The sequence below is a fragment of the Dipodomys spectabilis genome, unplaced genomic scaffold (assembly GCF_019054845.1).
Source record: "Dipodomys spectabilis isolate Male_0828 unplaced genomic scaffold, ASM1905484v1 ptg000081l, whole genome shotgun sequence".
Taxonomy (NCBI): Eukaryota; Metazoa; Chordata; class Mammalia; order Rodentia; family Heteromyidae; genus Dipodomys; species Dipodomys spectabilis.
In genome coordinates, this window is record NW_024870758.1 from 7,192,055 (window position 1) to 7,213,199 (window position 21,145).

General features: G+C 39.6%; 1 protein-coding gene across 1 annotated transcript in view; it reads right to left on the minus strand.

The window, feature by feature from the left end:
• The window catches only part of Lrp1b (LDL receptor related protein 1B), a 1,466,647-nt gene that overhangs the window by 624,035 nt on the left and 821,467 nt on the right, over positions 1–21,145 (minus strand). Inside the window, 2 exon segments of the mRNA XM_042683428.1 lie at positions 19,323–19,490; positions 21,039–21,119. Coding sequence (XP_042539362.1) covers positions 19,323–19,490; positions 21,039–21,119 — 249 coding nt within the window.

The window sequence follows — 21,145 nt, forward strand, 5'->3', positions numbered from 1 at the left end:
GAATGTTTCCATTAAAAAATCCTAATGTCAATAGAAAGCCCACAGATTGGGAGATCTTCACTAGCCATACAATAGACAAGGGTCTCATATCTAAAATATACTTTGAACTCAAAAAAATAACTCCCCCCAGCAACAAATCCTCAAAGAAACAACTGCCCAATTTATAAGTGGGCTAAAGACATAAAGAGAAACTTCTCTTAAGAGGAAATAAGAATGGCCAATAGACACATGAAGAAATGCTCAACTTCTCTGGTCATAAAATAAATTCAAACCCAAACAACATTGAGATTCCACCTCACCTCAGAAAAAATGGCTATAATCAAGAACTAACAACAGCTGGGTGCCAGTGACTCAGGCCTGTAATCCTAGCTACTCAGGAGGCTGAGATCTGAGGATCACAGTTCAAAGCCAGACAGGCCAAGAAAAGTCTGTGAGACTCTTCTCTCCAATAAACCACTCAGAAAACTGGAAGTGGTGCTATGGCTCAAGTGGTAGAACACTCACCTTGAGCTGAAGAGCTGAGGGACAGCGCCCAGGCCCAGAGTTCAAGACCCATGATTGACAAATAAATAAATCAATAAATAAAAATAAAAAAATCTAACAACAACAGATGCTGGAGAGGATGTGGCCAAAAGGGAACACTACTGCATTGTTGGTGGGAATGTAAACTTCTTCAACCACTTTGGAAGCAGTATGCAGGTTCCTCAAAAGACTCCACATAAAGCTCCCCTATGACCCAGCAATTGCACTTTTGGGCATTTACCCAAACAATCACAAACAAGACCATACTAAAGCTATCAGCACAACTATGTTTATCTCGGTATTACTCACCATAGCTAAGATATGGAACCAACACAGATGCCCCTCAGTAGATGAATAGATCAAGAAATCTTATATATATTATATATTATGTATTATGTATATATACATAATTATATATAGTATATATACATATATGTATATATAATATATATTATGTATTATGTATATATTATATATGTATATATAATAATGTATATATACATAATACATAATATATAATATAAGATTTCTTGATCTATATATGAATATATAATATACATAATATATAATATATATAATGCAATTCTATGTCTCTATCAGAAAGATTCACACTGCCCCATTTGTTAGGAAAAGGAAAGACCTGGAAAAAATCATATTAAGCAAAGTAAGCCAGGCACAGAGAAACATAAGTCCCATGGTTTCCCTTATTTGCAATAACTAGTGTACATCTAGGACAAATAGAAAAGTTCAAAAGCTATATGACCATGTAAAATTATGCTAAGTGACATGAACCCAAAGATAGGGACACAAGAGTTTTTATATTTCTTGTTTTTTTTTTTTTAATGTTCTTATAATGTACTATGTGATTTTTGTTTCTTTTTTATATTCTTCCCCCATGGTGTAACCCTTGTTTTCACTGTATTTGAAATTGATGCCCTGCCAGGCACTAGTGGCTCTAGCCTTAATTCGAGCTACTCAGGAGGTTGAGATCTGAGGATCGCAGTTCAAAGCCAGCCCAGGCGAGAAAGTCCATGAGACTCTTATCTCCAATAAACCACTAGAAAACAGGAAGCAGCACTGTGGCCCAAGTGGTAGCGTGCTCACTTTGAGCTGAAGAGCGCAGGCACAGCGCTCAAGCCCAGAGTTCAAGCCCCACGACCGAAAAAACAAAAAGAGAAAAAAAAGAAAAGAAATTGGTGCCCTGCATCTTGTCATATACATTTTTCTAATTTGGGAAGAGGAAGAGAAATAACAAAATGCTAAAACAAGGATACAGTTTGACCCATTGTAACAATGAGATGTAATAGCACTATGTTGAAAACAAACTTTAACACTTCAGGATTAGGATGAAGAATTGGGGAGGTGGGGAGGGAAAGGATGGTAGGGGCAAAACAAAGGAGGGGGTACAATGCTCGATAGGAAATGTTCTCATTACCTTACTCATGCAACTGTAACACCTCTGCACACAATAAATATATATTAAAATCCAAATGTGATTATGTATAGTATTTTTTTGTATTTTGTGTGGAATGAATTATGCAGCTAAAAGGTTTTGGCAGAGGTAAGAATATGGTATAATGTAGAAGGCAAAATACATTAGTTCCAAAGCTGTATGTGGTAGTGCATGTCTGTAATCTCAGAAGTTAGGAGCCTAAGAAAAATGGCATTCTTGAGATCACGCTGAGCTTCATAGCAAGACTCAGACACTGTCTCAAACAACCAAATAAGAATGAATTAACTTTACAGGGAACAATCCAAGAGGAGGATATTACCATCATCAACTTATATTCCCCAAACATTGGTGCACCCAGATATGTTAAGCAAATACTCTCAAACTTACAGAATAAAATAGATCCCAATAAGATAATACTAGGAGATTTTAACACCCCACTTTCACCAAAGGACAGGTCTACCAACCAGAGGATTTTCAAAGAAGCTACTGAATTAAGTGCGCCATACTTCAAGCGGAATTAACTGACATCCACTGAGTTTTTCACCCTAATACAACACAGTACACATTCTTCTCAGCAGCTCATGGAACTTTCTCCAAAATAGACCATTTCATAGTTCATGCAAGGAACTTAAGCAAATACAAAGGGATTGAAATAATCCCCTGTATCCTATCTGACCACAGTGGAATCAAGATAGTTCTCATTAACAAAGCATACCACAGAAATTACTTTAATACATGGAAATTGAACAGCACACTTCTTAGCAATGCCTGGGTAACAGAAGAGATCAAAGCAGAAATAAAAAAATTCCTACAACTCAATGAAAATGAAAACACCTTGCAAAGAAACTTGTGGGAAACAACAAAAGCAGACCTGAGGGGCAAAGTTATTGCCCTCAGTGCTCACATCAAGAAAATAAAGACTTGTAAATAATCTCATGTTGCAATTAAAATATCTAGAAAACTATGAAAAAATGGAACCTAAAGTTGCTAAATGGAGCGAGATAACCAAATTAAGAGCAGAGATTAATCAAACTAGAGAATCAGAAAACCATAGCCAAAATTAACAAACAAAAAGCTGGTTCTTTGAAAAAATAAATAAAATTGATGGACCATTGGCAAGATTAATTAAAAAAAGAAGAGAGGAAACACATATTAACAGGATTAGGGATGCCACGGGAAAAATCACAACATGTACCCAAGATATCTTAATGGACTACTTTCAAAAGTTACACTCTCTAAAGGAAGAAAACCTGGCAGGAATGGATGCATTTTTAGAGAAATACAAGTTGCCCAAACTGAGCAAAGAAGAAGTAAATCAATTAAATAAGCCAATATCCTACAATGAGATACAGGAAGCAATTAGAAATCTTCCAACAAAAAAAGTCCAGGACCAGATGGATTCACAGCAGAATTCTATAAGACCTTTAAAGAAGAACTAATACCCATACTCTTCAAGCTCTTCAGAGGAACAGAGAAGGAGGGAGCTATCCCAAACTCATTCTATGAAGCCAATATTACACTCATCCCCAAACCAGGCAAAGACCCAACCAAAAAAGAGAATTATAGGCCAATTTCCTTGATGAACACAGATGTGTGGAGCACATGGGCAGCAAAGATGGCGCTGGGAGGGGGTTGAGTGGGCAGAGCTTAATTTACTGTAGAGCACATGGCCAGCCAAGATGGCTCTGGGAGGGGGTTGAGTGGGCAGACCCCAATTGATCTTCTGATCAGTGCCTAACCAGCCCGTGAAGGCTCAGGTGAATGATAGGGTGTGACCTTGACAGTGATTGGTTCCTCTTCCTCCCTTACCATACCACCCACCCTTGTTGTCTTTAAAAGGGGCTGCTCTCTGTTAATAAACGAGTTTTTTCTACCTGCTGGATTTGGCTCCCCGCTGTGTCTGATTGTCTCCTGAGCTGAGGGAGGCTAGGGAATGGGCGAGCGCTGCACTTACCTTTCCTCGGACCCCGTCCGTCTTTTGTGGGACGGATGAAGACCCAACATCTGGCGCCCAACGTGGGGCACGAAAGGAAAAAATACCGGCCGAGGCTAAGCGGTCTCTCGGGGTAAGTGAAACCCTAAATATGGGTAATGCTATATCACAGAAGGAGGAGGAAGAGGCAACATTAGGCCTAGAAGGAGTACAGGAGGACTTGGGAAGTGAGAAGGAAAAGGAAAGGGTCAAATCCAATCGAGAATGCACTAAGACGTGCACAGTAGAAGTCAAAATGAGGGTAAAGATTACCCCCTCTGACCCAGCTGATATTACCCCCTCTGACCCAGCTGATATTACCCCCTCTGACCCAGCCGATACTGACGTTCCTAGGCCCCCTCCTTATTCTCCCGATTGGAGGGGAGGTACGGCACCCTACGAGACCTGCGAGAGGGACTTGCAAGACCCAGGCCCCTACCAGCCTTCCATGGAGGAGCCAAGGGCCGGGGAAGTAACCTCCTCGGAGACCTCCTCTGGAAGGGAAGGGCCACGCAAGAGCCCAGACTCTAGGTCACAGGATTCGCTTCCCCAAGCGTACCCGGTCAATCTGGCACCAGGAGCTAACAGGCCCTTGGAATGGTATCCATGGGAAGCTAAGGATCTTAAAGAGCTCCGCAAGGCGGTGGCGGAGGATGGCCCAAACTCTCCCTGGGCCCAGACCCTATTACAAGACATTGCCTATCACCTGTGTGTCCCTAAGAACTGGATGGATGTGGCCAAAGCCGTTCTTACTAGTTCTCAGTTTATTAAATGGTGTGCTTTCTTTAAGGCGGAATGCAGAGTGAGAGCAGAGAGTAACTGGCAGGCTTAACCTGCAATACCTATTACTTATGCCATGCTAGCAGGGACAGGGAAGGGTACTCCACCAGTGTCCAACAGGCTGCAATACCTGGCCCGTACCATGACCAGGTGAGACAGGCAGGATTTGCCGCGTGGTACAAACTAGATGATGGGCCTACTGAGTCCCCCATAGCAGGAGTGAGACAAAAACCGGGTGAGTCTCTACCTGATTTCATAGACTGAGTCCAACAGAGTGTTCACCGCAAGCTGCCAGCAGGGAACCTCCGAGATCAGTTTGTAAAGCTGCTGGTCTGGGAAGGGATGAATGCAGACCACTGCACTGCCTGAGCAGATGGGTGGTGGCCTCACAGGATGTGGGAACACAACAGCACCGGTCCCAATCACTAGCTTTAGCTTTACAGGCTCAGATGCTGGCAGCCCAGGGCCAAGGAACCCCAGGGGGGAGAGGGACTTATTTTAAATGCGGGCAGGAGGGGCACTTTAGGAGGGACTGTACACAGCAATCCCCCACCAACCGGGCGGGGGGGGGGGGCAGACTGCCACCTACGCCCTGCCCCAGGTGCAGGAAGGGATACCATTGGAAAAAGGATTGTCGATCCAAGTTTGATTTAGCTGGGAAGCCTTTTAACTAGGGGAGGGGCATCCTCCAGCCCCCTTAACTCAAGGAGGAAGCCCCTCTGCTGTGAGGCCCAGGCAGCCTCATGGCAAGGCAGCCCAGGTCCATTGAACCATCCCCCTGGTGGACGGACTCTGCCCTAAAATGAGTATTCTCATAGGCAGAAAGAGGTTTCACTGCTTAATTGACACTGGGGCAGACCGAACCATACTCAGGGAGGAGGAAGTGCCCTTGGACTGGAAGGTTGCACCTGGGCCCCCGATATTGGGGGTAGGGGGCAACTCCCAGACCAAAGAAACGGTTGCCCTTATGACATGAACTAGCCCAGATGGAGAACAGGGAAAGATACGCCCTTTAGTGGCAAAGAACCTCACTGCCAATTTACTAGGGCAAGATATGCTAAGACAAATGGATGCCATGGTCACTACAGACCATTGAGCATCATATGATGATATCTTGTATGGGGAAGAAGCACAAAGGCTTAAACAGGATCTAGAGGGAGTTAAGGAAGGGGATTTTTTTAACTTTCATAATTACAGGGAAGAACATAGGGGACCCGCTCGGGTGCACCCCCAATCCTAAAGGCCACTGCCCCCCAAGTACCTTCCATTAGGTGGAAGCCAGGAAGCCCAATCTGGGTGGAGCAGTGGCCATTGACCAAACCTAAACTTGAAGCCCTCCACCTTCTGGTGCAGGAACAGATAAGCCTGGGGCATATCCGCCCTTCTATAAGTCCTTGGAACACACCCGTATTTGTTATTCAAAAAGCCTCCCAGGCTTGGCGCATGCTCCAAGATCTATGGAAGGTAAATGAAAGGATGGAGCTAGTAGGAACGCCCCTAAGAGGCATGCCCTGGACTCCTGCTATACCTTCAGAATATACTTTGGTTGTGATTGATATTAAAGATTGTTTTTTTCTATCCCTCTGCATCCAGATGACTGCGAGAAGTTTGCTTTCTCTATACCTTCTCTTAATTTTTCCCAGCCTGATAGGAGGTTTGAATGGACAGTGCTGCCACAGGGTATGGCCAATAGCCCGGCCTTCTGCCAACAATACTTGGCTACACTTTTAGGGCCTGTGCTGGGTTCAGATACCTCCCTTGCCTATGCCTACATGGATGATATAATTCTGGGGCACCGAGACCCAAGCTGCCTGGAGGGCCTTCTGGCCCAGGTTCTGGACATATTAAAAAAGGGGGGTTTTACCATAGCCCTTAATAAAATTCAAGGTAAGGTGCTCAAGGACCCACCTTACCTTGACTCAGGCCAGCCCCATTAAGCCTTTGCTGGATATTTCAGCCTCTTTAACCTTAACCCAACTTCAGAGTCTTTTAGGGGAAATCAATTGGCTGTTGCCATGGGTTTCTGTCCCTAAATATAGTCTTGTGCCCTTATTTGCCCTGCTAAAAGACAGGACGCCACAAGAAATTATTACAATTACAGACAGCCATAGGGCAATATTTTTGCAGTTCCAAAAAGCCCTGGATAAAGTTTCTCTAAAGAGGTATTCTATTAGTGAGCCCATTTCCCTTTGGTTGTTTGCAGGGGTCACATTAATATCTGCAGTTTTAACTCAAAATGGGGAGCTATTAGAGTGTGTTCACACTCCCCTGGGGGGCACACCTCGGGTGTACTCTCAAGCAGACCAACTTGCAGATGCTATTGTGAAGGGAAAGACGCAAGCCCAAAGGCATTATGGCCTCGACCCTCAGTCCATTGTTTTTCCTTTTCGGATGGCAGACGTTGAGTGGCTTACTCGAGCCAATGCTCATCTTGCTCTCTCCTTGGAGGGGTTTCTAGGGCAGACTGACTGCCATTATGGGCCATCCAAATGGATTGTCATGTTATGGCGACTTCCCCTCAAAATACCATCTCTATTTTCTCCTACGCCTATTCCTGGTGCCCTCCATGTTTTTACTGACAGAGGTAAAGCAGCCTCTACATATGCAGCCTTTGAGGAGCAACAAAAGACCCCGAGCCAACAATGATTTCAACCTTGTCAAGGGTCAGCACAATATAAGGAAATGCTGGCCATAATTATGGCTCTTCAGGACATTCAAAAACCCTTTAATTTGTATTCTGATAGCCTATATATGATTAACTTGCTCCCTCATATTCCCCAGGCACATATTAAGCTGGATAAAAATCCTATTTCCCCCCTTATGGTTACCCTTAAGGGCCTACTAGAAGGGCGGGGAGCCCCTATTCATATTCAACATTTGAGAGGGCATTCAAATCTTCCTGGGTTTTTATCCCTAGGCAATAAGTGGGCAGACCAGTTAGCTACTGGCCCACAAGAATTAACATTACAAGAGGCTACCTGTTTGCATGATTTAACCCATATTAATTGGAGAGGTCTTCAGCATAGATTTCCTCAGATTCCTGTAAAGGACTTCAAAAGGATAGTACATACCTGTAAAACATGCCAGCCTTTCTTGAAAGTACCCTGTTACAACCCCCGGGGGTAAATCCCAGAGGCCTTAAACCCAATGTCCTCTGGCAAATGGATGTTACTCATTTCCCAGCCTTTGGTAAGCTTAAATATATCTTTGTCTCTATAGATACCTACTCAGGAGCATGCTGGGCCACAGCACATACAGGAGAAAGAACTAAACATTCACAAGCACATTTTCTTCAATGCTTTGCTACCTTGGGTCTACCAGCACAAGTTAAAACCGATAATGGCCCCTGTTTTGTTAGCAAAGCAATGTCAGAGTTTTTTGACAAATGGCATATTAATCATACTACAGGAATTCCCTATAATCCCCAAGGCCAAGCAATTATAGAAAGAAATCATCAATGTCTTAAAGAGCAATTATTAAAACAAAAAATGGGAGTTAGCCCCCATGTACAGTTACAGATAGCTTTGTTTACCATTAACATCTTAAATTTTTCAAAAGGGGCAACTGAATCCAGATTTCAGAAGCACTGGGGACAACTAAACCCTAAGCCCTAAGTGAAAGTCAGGTAGAAGGACCCCCTGACACAACAATGGAGAGGACCTGACCCCCTAGTTACTATGGGCAGGGGATTTGGATGCGTTTTCCCCATAGGGGAGTCCGCTCCCATTTGGATCCCTGCCAGGAACCTTAAGTTTTTACCCATTTCCTCCATACAGGAGGATGCCCAAGAATAAGCTAAAAGCCAGAAAGACAATTATTAACCATCCCCAAGGGCAACCAGCCCTTGAAAAGCTCTTGTGTTCTCTAACAATTGCAGATGGCGATACTCCAGCTGTTGGCTGTCCTGACTCTCTGAATCCCTGAACGGCCCTACGGAATCTGCATCAACCTCAACAGGTGACCTGGGCAGTGATCATCGCTGGCAATGCAGAAATCGTCAGGAGCACCACAAGAGAAGCTGTCCCTTCGACCTGGTAGCCTGACCTTCATTTTGATCACTACCCTATGGACTGTTTAATATTTTTGTAGGAGTTAATTATTTTAATGTTACCTGCTTTAATTGTTCTTCTACTAATTGCTTGTATAGCAGCATTGAATCCATACTTATTGTTAAACAACCACCTTTTGTTATGCTTCCAGTTTAGATCTTGTCCAACCCCACAGGCAAATAGCTGGATTAGAACAATCCCCACCTCTGGACTCTGAAGTGGCAAAGACTGCTATCCCATCCTTCACTAAGGTTAAAGGACTAGTAGTGACATTTCCTGGCCTGGTAATGCTTTTGCTGATGGTTTTTCTATGCCTTCCTTGCATTATACATGCACCGCAAAACTCTTATGAGCTTAGCCAGCCAGTTATCAAGCTCCAAATGAATGAATTCACCTCTCCCCTCCCCCCCCCCCCCCCCCCCCCCGCCGAGAGGAATCGAAGCCAGAGATGGGTAAGAGGGGGTGTCAGTCTGACCAACCTAAGACAGGGCCTTCAGCTTTGCTCTGAAGAAGTTCCCAATGACAGGTAAGGCAGACAAGGCGACCCACCCAACCTAAGACAGGCGGGTTCACTTCTTTAAGCAAAGACCAGGGGAGATGATGTTGGGAGCAATTGGGAGCTGACAGTAAAGCTCAAAGGTCATCTTGACTCCTGTGCTAGCTTAAAGGCACGTACAAGGAACTGGCTTACTTAAAAGACACCAGGTGCCCAGGAATTAATTGAACTGCTTCGGACATTTCTAACTGTGGTGGGACTGATGTTTATTACTGTGCTAGGTGGGTCTGCCATTAAAACAAAAAAAAAAGGGGGGAATCTGTGGAGCACATGGGCAGCAAAGATGGCGCTGGGAGGGGGTTGAGTGGGCAGAGCCTAATTTACTGTAGAGCACATGGCCAGCCAAGATGGCTCTGGGAGGGGGTTGAGTGGGCAGACCCCAATTGATCTTCTGATCAGTGCCTAACCAGCCCGTGAAGGCTCAGGTGAATGATAGGGTGTGACCTTGACAGTGATTGGTTCCTCTTCCTCCCTTACCATACCACCCACCCTTGTTGTCTTTAAAAGGGGCTGCTCTCTGTTAATAAACGAGTTTTTTCTACCTGCTGGATTTGGCTCCCCGCTGTGTCTGATTGTCTCCTGGGCTGAGGGAGGCTAGGGAATGGGCGAGCGCTGCACTTACCTTTCCTCGGACCCCGTCCGTCTTTTGTGGGACGGACGAAGACCCAACACAGATGCAAAGATCTTTAACAAAATTCTAGCTAACAGAATCCAGAAACACATAAAAAAATCATACACTATAACCTTCATCGCAGAGATGCAGGGATGGTTTAACATAGGTAAGTCAATAAATGTAATCTAACACATCAACAGAGCCAAGGTCAAGAATCACATGATTATCTCCACAGATGCAGAAAAGGCCTTTGATAAAAGTCAACATTCATTCATGCTAAAAGCTCTGGAGAAAATAGGAATAGAAGGACCATTTCTTAAAACAATTAAAGCCATTTATGACAGACCAAAAGCCAATATTATACTTAATGGGGAAAAGCTACAACCAAGGCAGGGATGCCTACTGTCTCCACTCCTCTTCAATATCATCCTGGAACCCTTAGCCAGGGCAATAAGGCAAGAAAAAGACATTAAAGGGATCCACATAGGGAAAGAAGTTAAACTATCCCTTTTTGCAGATGACATGATACTATGACTTCACGATCCCCAAAACTCCATCCCCAAACTTTTAGAAATCATAAATCACTTCAGCAAAGTAGCAGGATACAAATTCAACCCACAAAAATCAGTTGTACAAGCAAAAAGGGAAATAAAGGGAGCAACCCCATTCACAATAACCTCCCCCAAAATAAAATATTTAGGAATTAACTTAACCAAAGATATAAAAGAACTATTTAATGAAAACTATAAAAAGTTAAAGAAAGAAATTACAGAAAACACTAGGAAATAGAAAGACCTCCCCTGGTCTTGGATAGGCAGACTTAATATAGTGAAAATGGCAATACTGCCAAAATTAATATACAAATTCAATGCAATTCCTATTAAAATCCCAATGATATATATCACTGAAATACAGAAAACAGTCCAAAAATTCATATGGAACAACAAAAGACCTAGAATAGCCAAAACAATTCTAGGGAATAAAGACAACATGGGAAGGATATCCATGCCGAACTTCAAACTATACTATAGAGCTATAATAACAAAGACAGCATGGTACTGGCACAAAAACAGTCCTGAAGACCAATGGAATAGAATAGAAGATCCAGAAATAAATCCACAGGCCTACAGTTAGCTGATATTTGACAAAGAAGCCAAAGACATACAATGGAAGAAACACAGCCTCTTCAACCACTGGTACTGGGAAAACTGAGCAGCCACATGCAGAAAACTAAAAGTGGACCCCAGCCTATCACCATGCATCAACATCAACTCAAAATGGATTAAAGACCTTAACATTAAACCTGAATCTCTGAAACTACTGAAGGACAGAGTAGGAGGGACACTTGAACTAATAGGCACAGGAAGGAACTTCCTGAACAGAGTCCCAGGGTCACAACAAATTGGAGAGATACTCGACAAATGGGACTACCTTAAAATAAAAAGCTTCTGCACAGCTAAAGCTATCACAACCAAGCTAGAAAGACAACCAACTAATTGGGAAAAAATATTTACTAGGAATACATCAGGCAAGGGGTTAATATCCAGTATATACAGGGAACTCAAGAAACTAATCCCTCCCAAACCTAACAAACCAATTACTAAATGGGCAAGGGAACTAAAGAGAGACTCTCAGATGAAGAAATAAAAATGGCAAAGAAACACATAAGGAAATGTTCACCATCCGTGGTTGTGAAGGAAATGCAAATATAGACAACCCTGAAATACCATCTTATCCCAGTCAGAATGTCCCACATCCACAAGTCAGCCAACGACAAATGCTGGAGGAGATGCAGAGAAAGAGGAGCCCTACTACACTGCTGGTGGGAATGTACACTTATACAACCACTTGGGAAAGCAGTCTGGAGGATCCTCAGAAAGCTAAATATTGACCTTCCTTATGACCCAGTCATACCACTTCTAGGCCTCTACCCTGAACAACAGAAACCAATATACAAGGACACATACACCTCCATGTTTATTGCAGCACTGTTCACAATAGCCAGGATATGGAAACAATCCAGATGTCCCACTACAGATGAATGGATCCAAAAATTGTGGTATCTATACACAATGGAATATTATGCAGCCATTAGAAATGACAAAATAATGGCATTTGCAGGGAAATGGATGGAGCTAAAAGCAATCATGTTGAGCAAGGTAAGCCAAGAGCAAAGAGACAAATGGTACATGGTCTCCCTGATAAGTGGATGTTAAATTCAAAATGTTAGGTGATATGACGAAATTAACAGGACTTAAGAAACAAAGGACTTCCACTCATCTGGTCGAACCACTACTTAATAACCCCATGCTGCTGATCACAAGTATGGTGTATATGTGTACACCATTATATGTTATAGACCGTGATAGACAATTTGCTCCAGGAAAGTTAGAATGAGTTTGTGACTTTAAATGAGCATCACTATCCCACAATACTGTGAAATTTGGGAAATTATATAATCACTTAATCACAATTTAAAAAAAAAACACCAGAAAACTAGAAGTGGTGCTATGGCTCAAGTTGTAGAGCATGAGCCTTGAGCTGAATTGCTCAGGGACAGCTCCCAGGCCTAGAGCTCAAGCCCCACGACTGACCAAAAAAAAAAAAAAAGATCTTTCATCTGATTGTTTCTAACATATTTATAAGATTATATCTTTGTTGCTTTGTATGTCCCTCCCCCATGGTATAACCCCTGCTTTCACTATATATGATGTTGGTATATGTGGAGGGGAAAGGAAAAAACAAATCGTTAAAACAGGGATACAGGAGGACCCATTGCAACAATGAGATGTACAAGTCGTTATGTCGAAAAACGAACTTTACAACTTTGGTGGGGGGAGTGGGGGCAGGGGGAGGGAGGATATGAAGGGATGGGAAGGGGAAACAAAGGAGAAGGCTACAATGCTTGATAAGAAATGTACTCATTATCTTGCCCATGTAATTGTAACCCCTCTGTACAGTATTTTCACAATAAAAAATAAGAATGAATTAACTTATATATCGATTCTTTCCACAAATACACATATCTCTTAAGTCAACTACAAATTGCAAAATATATTTTAATAGTTGTTCTGATTATTTTTAATCTGCTTTGGTAGCTCTCCATTTGCTTGGTAGTATTTATTTTCCACAAAGAACTTTGAATAATTAATTGAATTTAAAATATCTCCGGAAAAAATGACTACATAGTTTCAATATCTCTCACACAAAATATTATTAGAGAGCTAAGTCATATTTTTGTTAGTTATATACTTTAATGATTTGATTTGATTAAGCAAAACTATCTTATCCATGTAATAAACAAACAGTAAAATGATCTTTTGATTTTCTTTTCTCTTAAATTTTCTATTTTTAGCATAAAACTGTTATGGAGTCTGTATTGTTTGGGCATCTGAGCAAATTGTCTCTGTGAAAGAATGTCCACAACAATTCTAATAATACAGTTTTAGAATCCCCTTTATCAAGGCAATGTGTGGGAAGTAAAGGAGAACAGAATTAAGAGTGATAGAAAGGCTTACTATGACTAATGAAGTAAACAAACCCTTAATAGGAACACTGTGAATTTCATTACAATGCTTTGAGGTAAGTAGAAAGTAGATATTTCTATTTTCTCCCTCATATTTAAGTGAATTTGAGTATCTAAATCAGTGTAAAATGTTAATAATTATTTGGAGCTCATATAAATGTTAATTCATATGAAGTTAAGGAAAAGAGATTATACTCAACACATGTATAAATAAACACTTGGAGATAATAATAAAATACAGAGATGCTTTATGTAGCTATAACTGTGTAATCTTGGGAAAGTATCTTAAACTTTCTGAGTACAACACATTGTGAGAATCAAATAAAGTAAAAATAAAAAGTGCCTGACAGGTGGTGGTCACCAACATATACTAACACTCTTTTCTGTTCATTACATAATAATAAGGTAAAATAAGATGTCAAAATTTGCAGGATACATACAGGAAAATTATTGCCTTTTACTAAAATGTATATGAATATAGCAGTAGATATGATAGTATATATCAATACTAAAATAAACCCTGGAATTTTATGGTGAAACATAAGATAGAAAAATTACTACCTATATAGTATAGTATTGGATAAAAAAGAGATGAATTCTGACAGCATATACAATTTTGTGGTCAAGGAATAATTATTGAATGCTACAGCTTTTCATTGTGCATTAGATATGGTGTTTGGCTATGAAAGTAAAAAGATAAAATATTTTTATTCCAATTTGTTATCCTTAAATATGTGGATAACAAACTATTGTGATACATATATATTTGGATGGATGATGGATGGATAGATCGATAAATTTAGGTGGGTAGATGGACACATTGATGTATCCACAGGTGGGTGGATGAATAAATGGATTTATGGATGACAGAAGGATGGAAGAATGAGTGGATGGATGAGGACAATTCACTCCTCTGTGTGTGTGAGTGTGTGTTTGTGAGAGAGAGGGGGGCAGAGAGAGAGAGAAGGAGAGAAAAAGAGATAGGTGGGCGAGAGAGGTAGAAAGAAGGAGAGAGGGAGGAATACTCTGAAGACATTGTGTCTTAAAAAAATTAAATGAGGAAAAAAAGAAAATGTAATATTAAAAGTGAAAGAAATGAAATGTGTGCTTCAATCCAGAAGAAGATTATAAATATATATGCATATATATAAATATATTAACACTTATCAATCCCATTGATCATTAAAACTGACTCAGCCAAAAGAAACATAGGTCCCATAGCTTCCCTTATTTGCAATAACTAGTATATGTCTGTAACAAACAGCAAATGTCAGATAAGATGATGGTAAGTGAAATGAACCCCAAGATGGGGACACAGGTGGTTTCTTTCTTCCTTGCTATTGTTTCTAATTTATTTATAAGGTACAATGTAATTTCTTTTTTGTTGCTTTGTATGTCCTTCCCCCAAGGTGTAACCCCTGTTTTTGATGTTGGTATAATTTGGGAAGAGGAAAGAAAAAACAAATTGTTTAAACAGGGATACAGATTGATCCATTGCAACAATGAGATGTACAAGATGCTATGTCAAAAAACGAACTTTACAATTTAAGTACGGGAAGTGCGGGGGTGGGAGTAAAGGGGATTAGCTGAAGAGGTGGAAGGGAAGAGATGATAGGAGAAAAACAAAGGAGGAAGCAACAATGCTGGATAAGAAACGTACTCATTACCTTGCTCATGTAACTGTAACCTCTCTGTACAGTATTTTCATGATAAAAAATATAAAAAGAAAAAAATAAATATTAGAAAACTGGTATATATAAAACTGATATATATGTTACATTTATATATATATGTATCCCCATTTATCAATCATATTGATGATGAAAACTGATCATCACAATAGATTTTCTTTTTGCAATATGATGTCAGGGACTATGAATTGAATGAATTTTTTTCCTAAAATGGAGATTATAGGTGGAATAATCCATTTATTGATTTTTCCTCCTTTCATGTTAGAAGATAACTCGAGTATTTTTATACTTTGGAAATGACTTGAGTTGAAGCAGCACCATATGCTCTGGGTACTCAGGCAGAGCACAGAAAAGCACTGAGCAATTATATGGTGGATTTGATCAGATTTGAAAGCCAGTCTTGAAACTCAAGACCGAAACTCCTGCTCTTTCTTCCACAGCATGTTTGGGGACTGAACTATTTTCCAATTACATCAAACTTCTATTTATACCTTGGCCAGTCTTTACAAATCCTATATGTGTTAATGGTTTTCCTTATCAACAATTCTGTATGTCTTTGTTGCTTTACAATTTCCATACCAGAACAATATTAAAACAATTATGGATAAGTTTATAAGGATTCTCTTTTTATGTTTTTATTATAAGACAACTATACAGAGGGATTACAGTTACATGAATAAGATAATGAGTACATTTCCTATCGAGCATTGTTACCTCCTCCTTTGTTGTTCCCCTACCATCCCTTCCCTCTCACCTTCCCAACTCCTTACTCCCCACCAAGTTATAATGTTCATTTTCAACATAGTGTCTTGCACATCTTATTGTTACAATGGGTCAACCTGTATCCTTATTTCAGCATTTTGTTGTTTACCTTCCCCTCCCCAAATCAGAAAAATGTATATACAATGTGCAGGGCACTGACATCAAATACAGTGAAAACAGGGGTTATACCATGGGGGAAGAACATACAAGAGAAACAAAAAAAATTACATAGTACATTTTAAATATGTTAAAAAAATAGCAATAAATAAAAAGAAAAAATCACTTGTGTCCCTATCTTGGGTTTCATTTCACTTAACATCATCTTATATGGTCATATGTACATAGCTTTTGACCTTTTCTGCTTGTCCTATACTTACACTAGTTATTACAAATAAGGGAAACCATGGGACCTATGTTTCTTTGGGCCTGGCTTACTTCACTTAATATGATTTTTTCCAAGTCTTTCCATTTCTTAACAAATGTGGCAATGTCATTCAGAAGCAACCAAGTTTCAGAATATTATAAGGGAATACTTTTCAAACTTTTATGCTAATAAGTTTGAGAATCTGGAAGAAATGGACAATTGTCTAGCAAATATCGACATGTTGAAACTAAACCAAGATGAGTTAAACCAACTTAACAGACCCCTATCAAGCATCAAAATAGAAACAGCAATAAGAGACCTCGCATTCAAGAAAAACCTAGGACTGGATGGATTTTCAGATGAATTCTACAAGGCCTTCAAAGCAGAACTCATACCAATACTCCAACTCTTCAACGAAATTGGAAGTGAAAGTTCACCACCAAACTCTTTCTATAAAGCCATCATAACCCTTTTCCCAATACCAGGCAGGGAGTCATCAAAGAAAGAGAACTATGGATACATTTCTTTGATGAACATCAAGGCAAAACTTCTCAACAAAATTTTGGCCAATTGACTTCAACAACTCATCAAAAATTAATATACCATGATCAAACAGGATTCATTTCAGGGATAGAAAGCTGATTCAATATACACAAATCAAGTAATAATTCACATCAACAAGAGCAAGGATAGAGCCATATGATTATCTCAATAGATGCAGAGAAAGCATTTGACAAGATCCAACACTCCTTTATGATGAAGGTGCTGGAAAAACTAGAAATCCATGAATCATTCCTTAACATAATAAAGTCTGAGTATGTCAAACCTACAGCCACCCTTATACTTAATGTTGTCCTGTTTCCAAAATCATCCCAGAATGATAACTTCATTCCAGTATCTTATATTCAATTTAATTAGGTAATCTGAGTGCAATTTATAATCTGACAAATGTAAATAAGTTCAAGAATTTCTCATTCTTTACTTGAAAGATGTGAGAGAGTCACAAAGAATGTCTGGATCAATTCCTTGTTTTATCATAATCATGTAAGAAATATATCTAACATGCACACTAACATAACCATTCCAGTAACATCCTTGTGAAGCAGTGGTGATTGAGAGGGAGTCAGTCCATTAATATCAAAGTACCACTCTTTAATCATAATCCAATCTGCAACACCAACACAGACCTGAAAGGGGCCGTGCCATTCATTCATTGGGGAAATGAGTGAGACTATGATTCTCCTTTCAAAACTCATTAGTGTAAAATTTCATTTAATTAGGTGATAAAGGTATATTAAAATAAAAGAGATGGGACTTCTTTTCTGAAATGAAAATAAATTAACTTTGGGACAATTAATCTTTTGCAGCATATTAAGGGGCACTGCCAGCAGGCCACAGATGCACACCTCAGGAGGAGTCTAAGAAGACATCTGTGTGGAGGGCTGAATGTAATTTCCACTATAATGTAGTAATGAGGTGTCAACTCCTCTAGATAAATGCTTCAAATAATATTTCAAAAAAGAAAAACAAACTATGCATACTTTTTCTATTTTGTGTTCATGATGATAAATATTGTAGCTCAATATACTCATGAAAAAATGAACTTGGAACAAAGAATGAGATTAAAAACTGGGAAAAGACCAGAGGAATAGAAAGAGAAGGAAAGAAAGAGAGAGAGAGAGAGAGAGAGAGATTGATAGAAGAGGGGAACTCATTACCTAATGGAAAAGAGACAAGAAATATTAAATAGTAACTTTCACTATATTTCATGACAACTGATTCTGAAGGAAAGCTAAAGTCCTCTTTTCTCATGTTAAATTTTGTAAGATATTACAAAATTTTTCTTAATAATTTTGTTTCATTGTAATTTATATCATGTTTACCATAAAAAAACACCCAAGTCATGTAGTCATGTTAAGAGCTTAAATATGAAGACATGTTTTACTGACTCCTCTGTGAGGTTTCTTGTATAGCTGTATGAAGATGCTTAATAGGATTCTTCCAACTCAGGTCTTTGATGTAAAATTGAAATTAAAATAAATTTAAAAAATCACTTAGGGAATTTACATAAAATCTAGGATATTATTATCATTATTATTACTATTGCTTGTGCTTGTGCTTGTACTGTGGGCCTGGGCACTGTCCCTGAGCTCTGTTTACTCAAGGCTAGTGCTGTACCACTTGAGGGAAGGGATGGTAGGGGAAAAACAAAGGAAGAGGCAACAATGATTGATAAGAAATGTACTCATTACCTTGCTCATGTAACTGTAACCCCTCTGTACAGTATTTTCACAATGGTTCACCAAGGTGATGTTAGGAAAATTAACTCTAATATATGTATTTTAAATGTTTTTTCTCTTTCATGCATTTGTTTCTAACGTAATTATAAGATTATTTCTTTGTTGCTTTGTATGTCCTTCCCCCACAGTATAACCGCTGCTTTCACTGTATTTGATGTCGGTATAATTTGTGGAGAGGAAGGGGAAAAACAAGTCGTTTAAATAAGTATACAGGTCGACCTGTTGCAACAGGTACACCTTGCAACTTGAGAAGTACATTTGTCATATCGAAAACGAACTTTACAACTTGCGGGGGGAGGATTGGGTGGAGGGGGAGGGAGGATGGGAAGGGATGGGAAGGGTAAACAAAGGAGGAGGCTACCATGCTTGATAAGAAATGTACTCACTATCTTGCGCATGTAATTGTAACCCCTCTGTACAGTATTTTCACAATAAAAATTAAAATTAAAAAAAAAAGAGTCTCAAGGACTTTCTTGCCCAGGCTGGCTTAGAACAGTGATCTTCAGATCTCAGCCACTTGAGTAGTTAGGCACCTGGCACATGGTTTAGGATTATTCTTTTAAGAACTTAGTATACATAGATAACTATTTACAAACTTATAATTTAGAAAGAAAAACAGAGAGTGGAAAGACATAGAGAGATATTAAATCTAATAAGCAGTTCTTTTTAATAATGCTTCACTGTAATATATGACAATGTAGAAAATGATTTCACACATTTCCTTCAGTACCAACCTTTTTTGGTACAATTGACTTGAGTTTCATCACTGAAGTCTCCACAGTCATTGTCTCCATCACAGGCCCAGTGGCCTGGAATACATCGGCCATTGGAACATCTGAACTGACTATCCACACAAGAGTGCACGCATCCTACCTCATCACTCCCATCTCCACAATCGTCATCTGAAAAAGCAGCAAAATCAGAAAATGAAAAACAACCCACACATAGGTTTCTATATTTGTAAGTTTTTTTACTCTGTAGAGTTTCCTTTTTCTTTGAAATAAGAATGATGACTCTGCAATGATCATTTCCCATGAATACTGAGAGATTATTTTCCCCTTTACATAGCAATGAATTCTTTTGTGATTTTATAGCAATTGCTAGCATTTAAAGGGGAAAAAACAGTTTCTGTAGATTTTACAGCTGAATTTCTATTCCAATCTAGCACAATTAACTTTCCATTAAATGGATCTATGTAGCATGAATCATAATGATAGTGTTGATGGTAGGAATTTCATGGAGTAATACAAATAGTCATCTAATTATTGAAAGATATTTATTGTGAAATATTTGAACCAGGGCTGAGAAATGCTGAACCTATATATAAGAGCCATGGATCATTTGGTCACATGCTAGGGTAATCAGTTATGGTTATTGTGTGCTTCTCATTGGCTGCCTATAGTCCATTGACCTAGGGTAATCATTTCCTGTGGCCTGTGCATGATGCCATAAATATCCAAATGTCCCTTGATAAAATGAAGGTTCCCTACCCTTGAACCTACACTCTTCTTACACCAGAGTGTAAAGTTGCATTTACCATTAATCCCATTGTCACCACACTCCAATATGAAGACTTATTGCACTGCCCTCCTCAACATACAGGATTGTACTCAAACCTAGTACATATAATTAGCAACAATTCATATTTTCCATTAGCAAACATTCCAGGAGGGAAGGGAAAAGAATATGCAAACAAAATAGATTAAGTTGAACAAAATGACATTGACTTATATATAATGTTTTATTTTGTTTTGTTTTATTTTTGGTGGGTAATGGGGCTTGAACTCTGGGCCTGAGTGCTGTCCCTTAGCTCTTCAGCTCAAGACTAGCACTCTACCACTTGACCTACAGCACCACTTCCGGTTTTCTGGTGGTTTATTGGAGATAAGAGTTTCACAGACTTTCCTTCCCGGGCTGGCTTTGAACCGCAATTCTCAGATCTCAGCTTCCTGAGTAGCTAGGATTACAGGCATGAGCCACCAGTGCCTGGCTTGACTTATATATAATGTATTTGGAGCAACTTAGTATAATGATACAACTGAGTATAAGAGAAAAAGTCATCACTTGTACATAAAAGCAAGAGAGTTGACACCATCTGGATATTTCCATAATTGTTTATAAATTGCTCCATCCTGAGGATATGTAAGTGGTTGAACTATCCAGGTAATTTTCTTAATTGTTCCTGCATTCCTGTTTAATAGAGCTAGACTATGCCCAATCTAATATCTAGAAACAAATGTCTATCATAGTCCCATGGGGAAAACAAGGAGTTCCATTATCCTTAACGCTAATTCCCAGTGATGTGCCAACTGCCCTCTCACCTCTTGTCTTAATCACTTTTCTTGGCTCTATAAGGATAATTTATAAACTCTCTTTGAAAGAAGCCTGGCAATCTAGATAGCTAGACCCCCCAATCAAATCAGTGCTATCCAGTGAACAGTTGTACTTGCCTGAGTCACAGTGCCATTTGCTGCTAATGCATCTTCCACTTTTGCATATAAATTGAATTAGTGGTTCACAAGTTGGGAATTCTGTGAAAAATGGACAAAAAAACAGC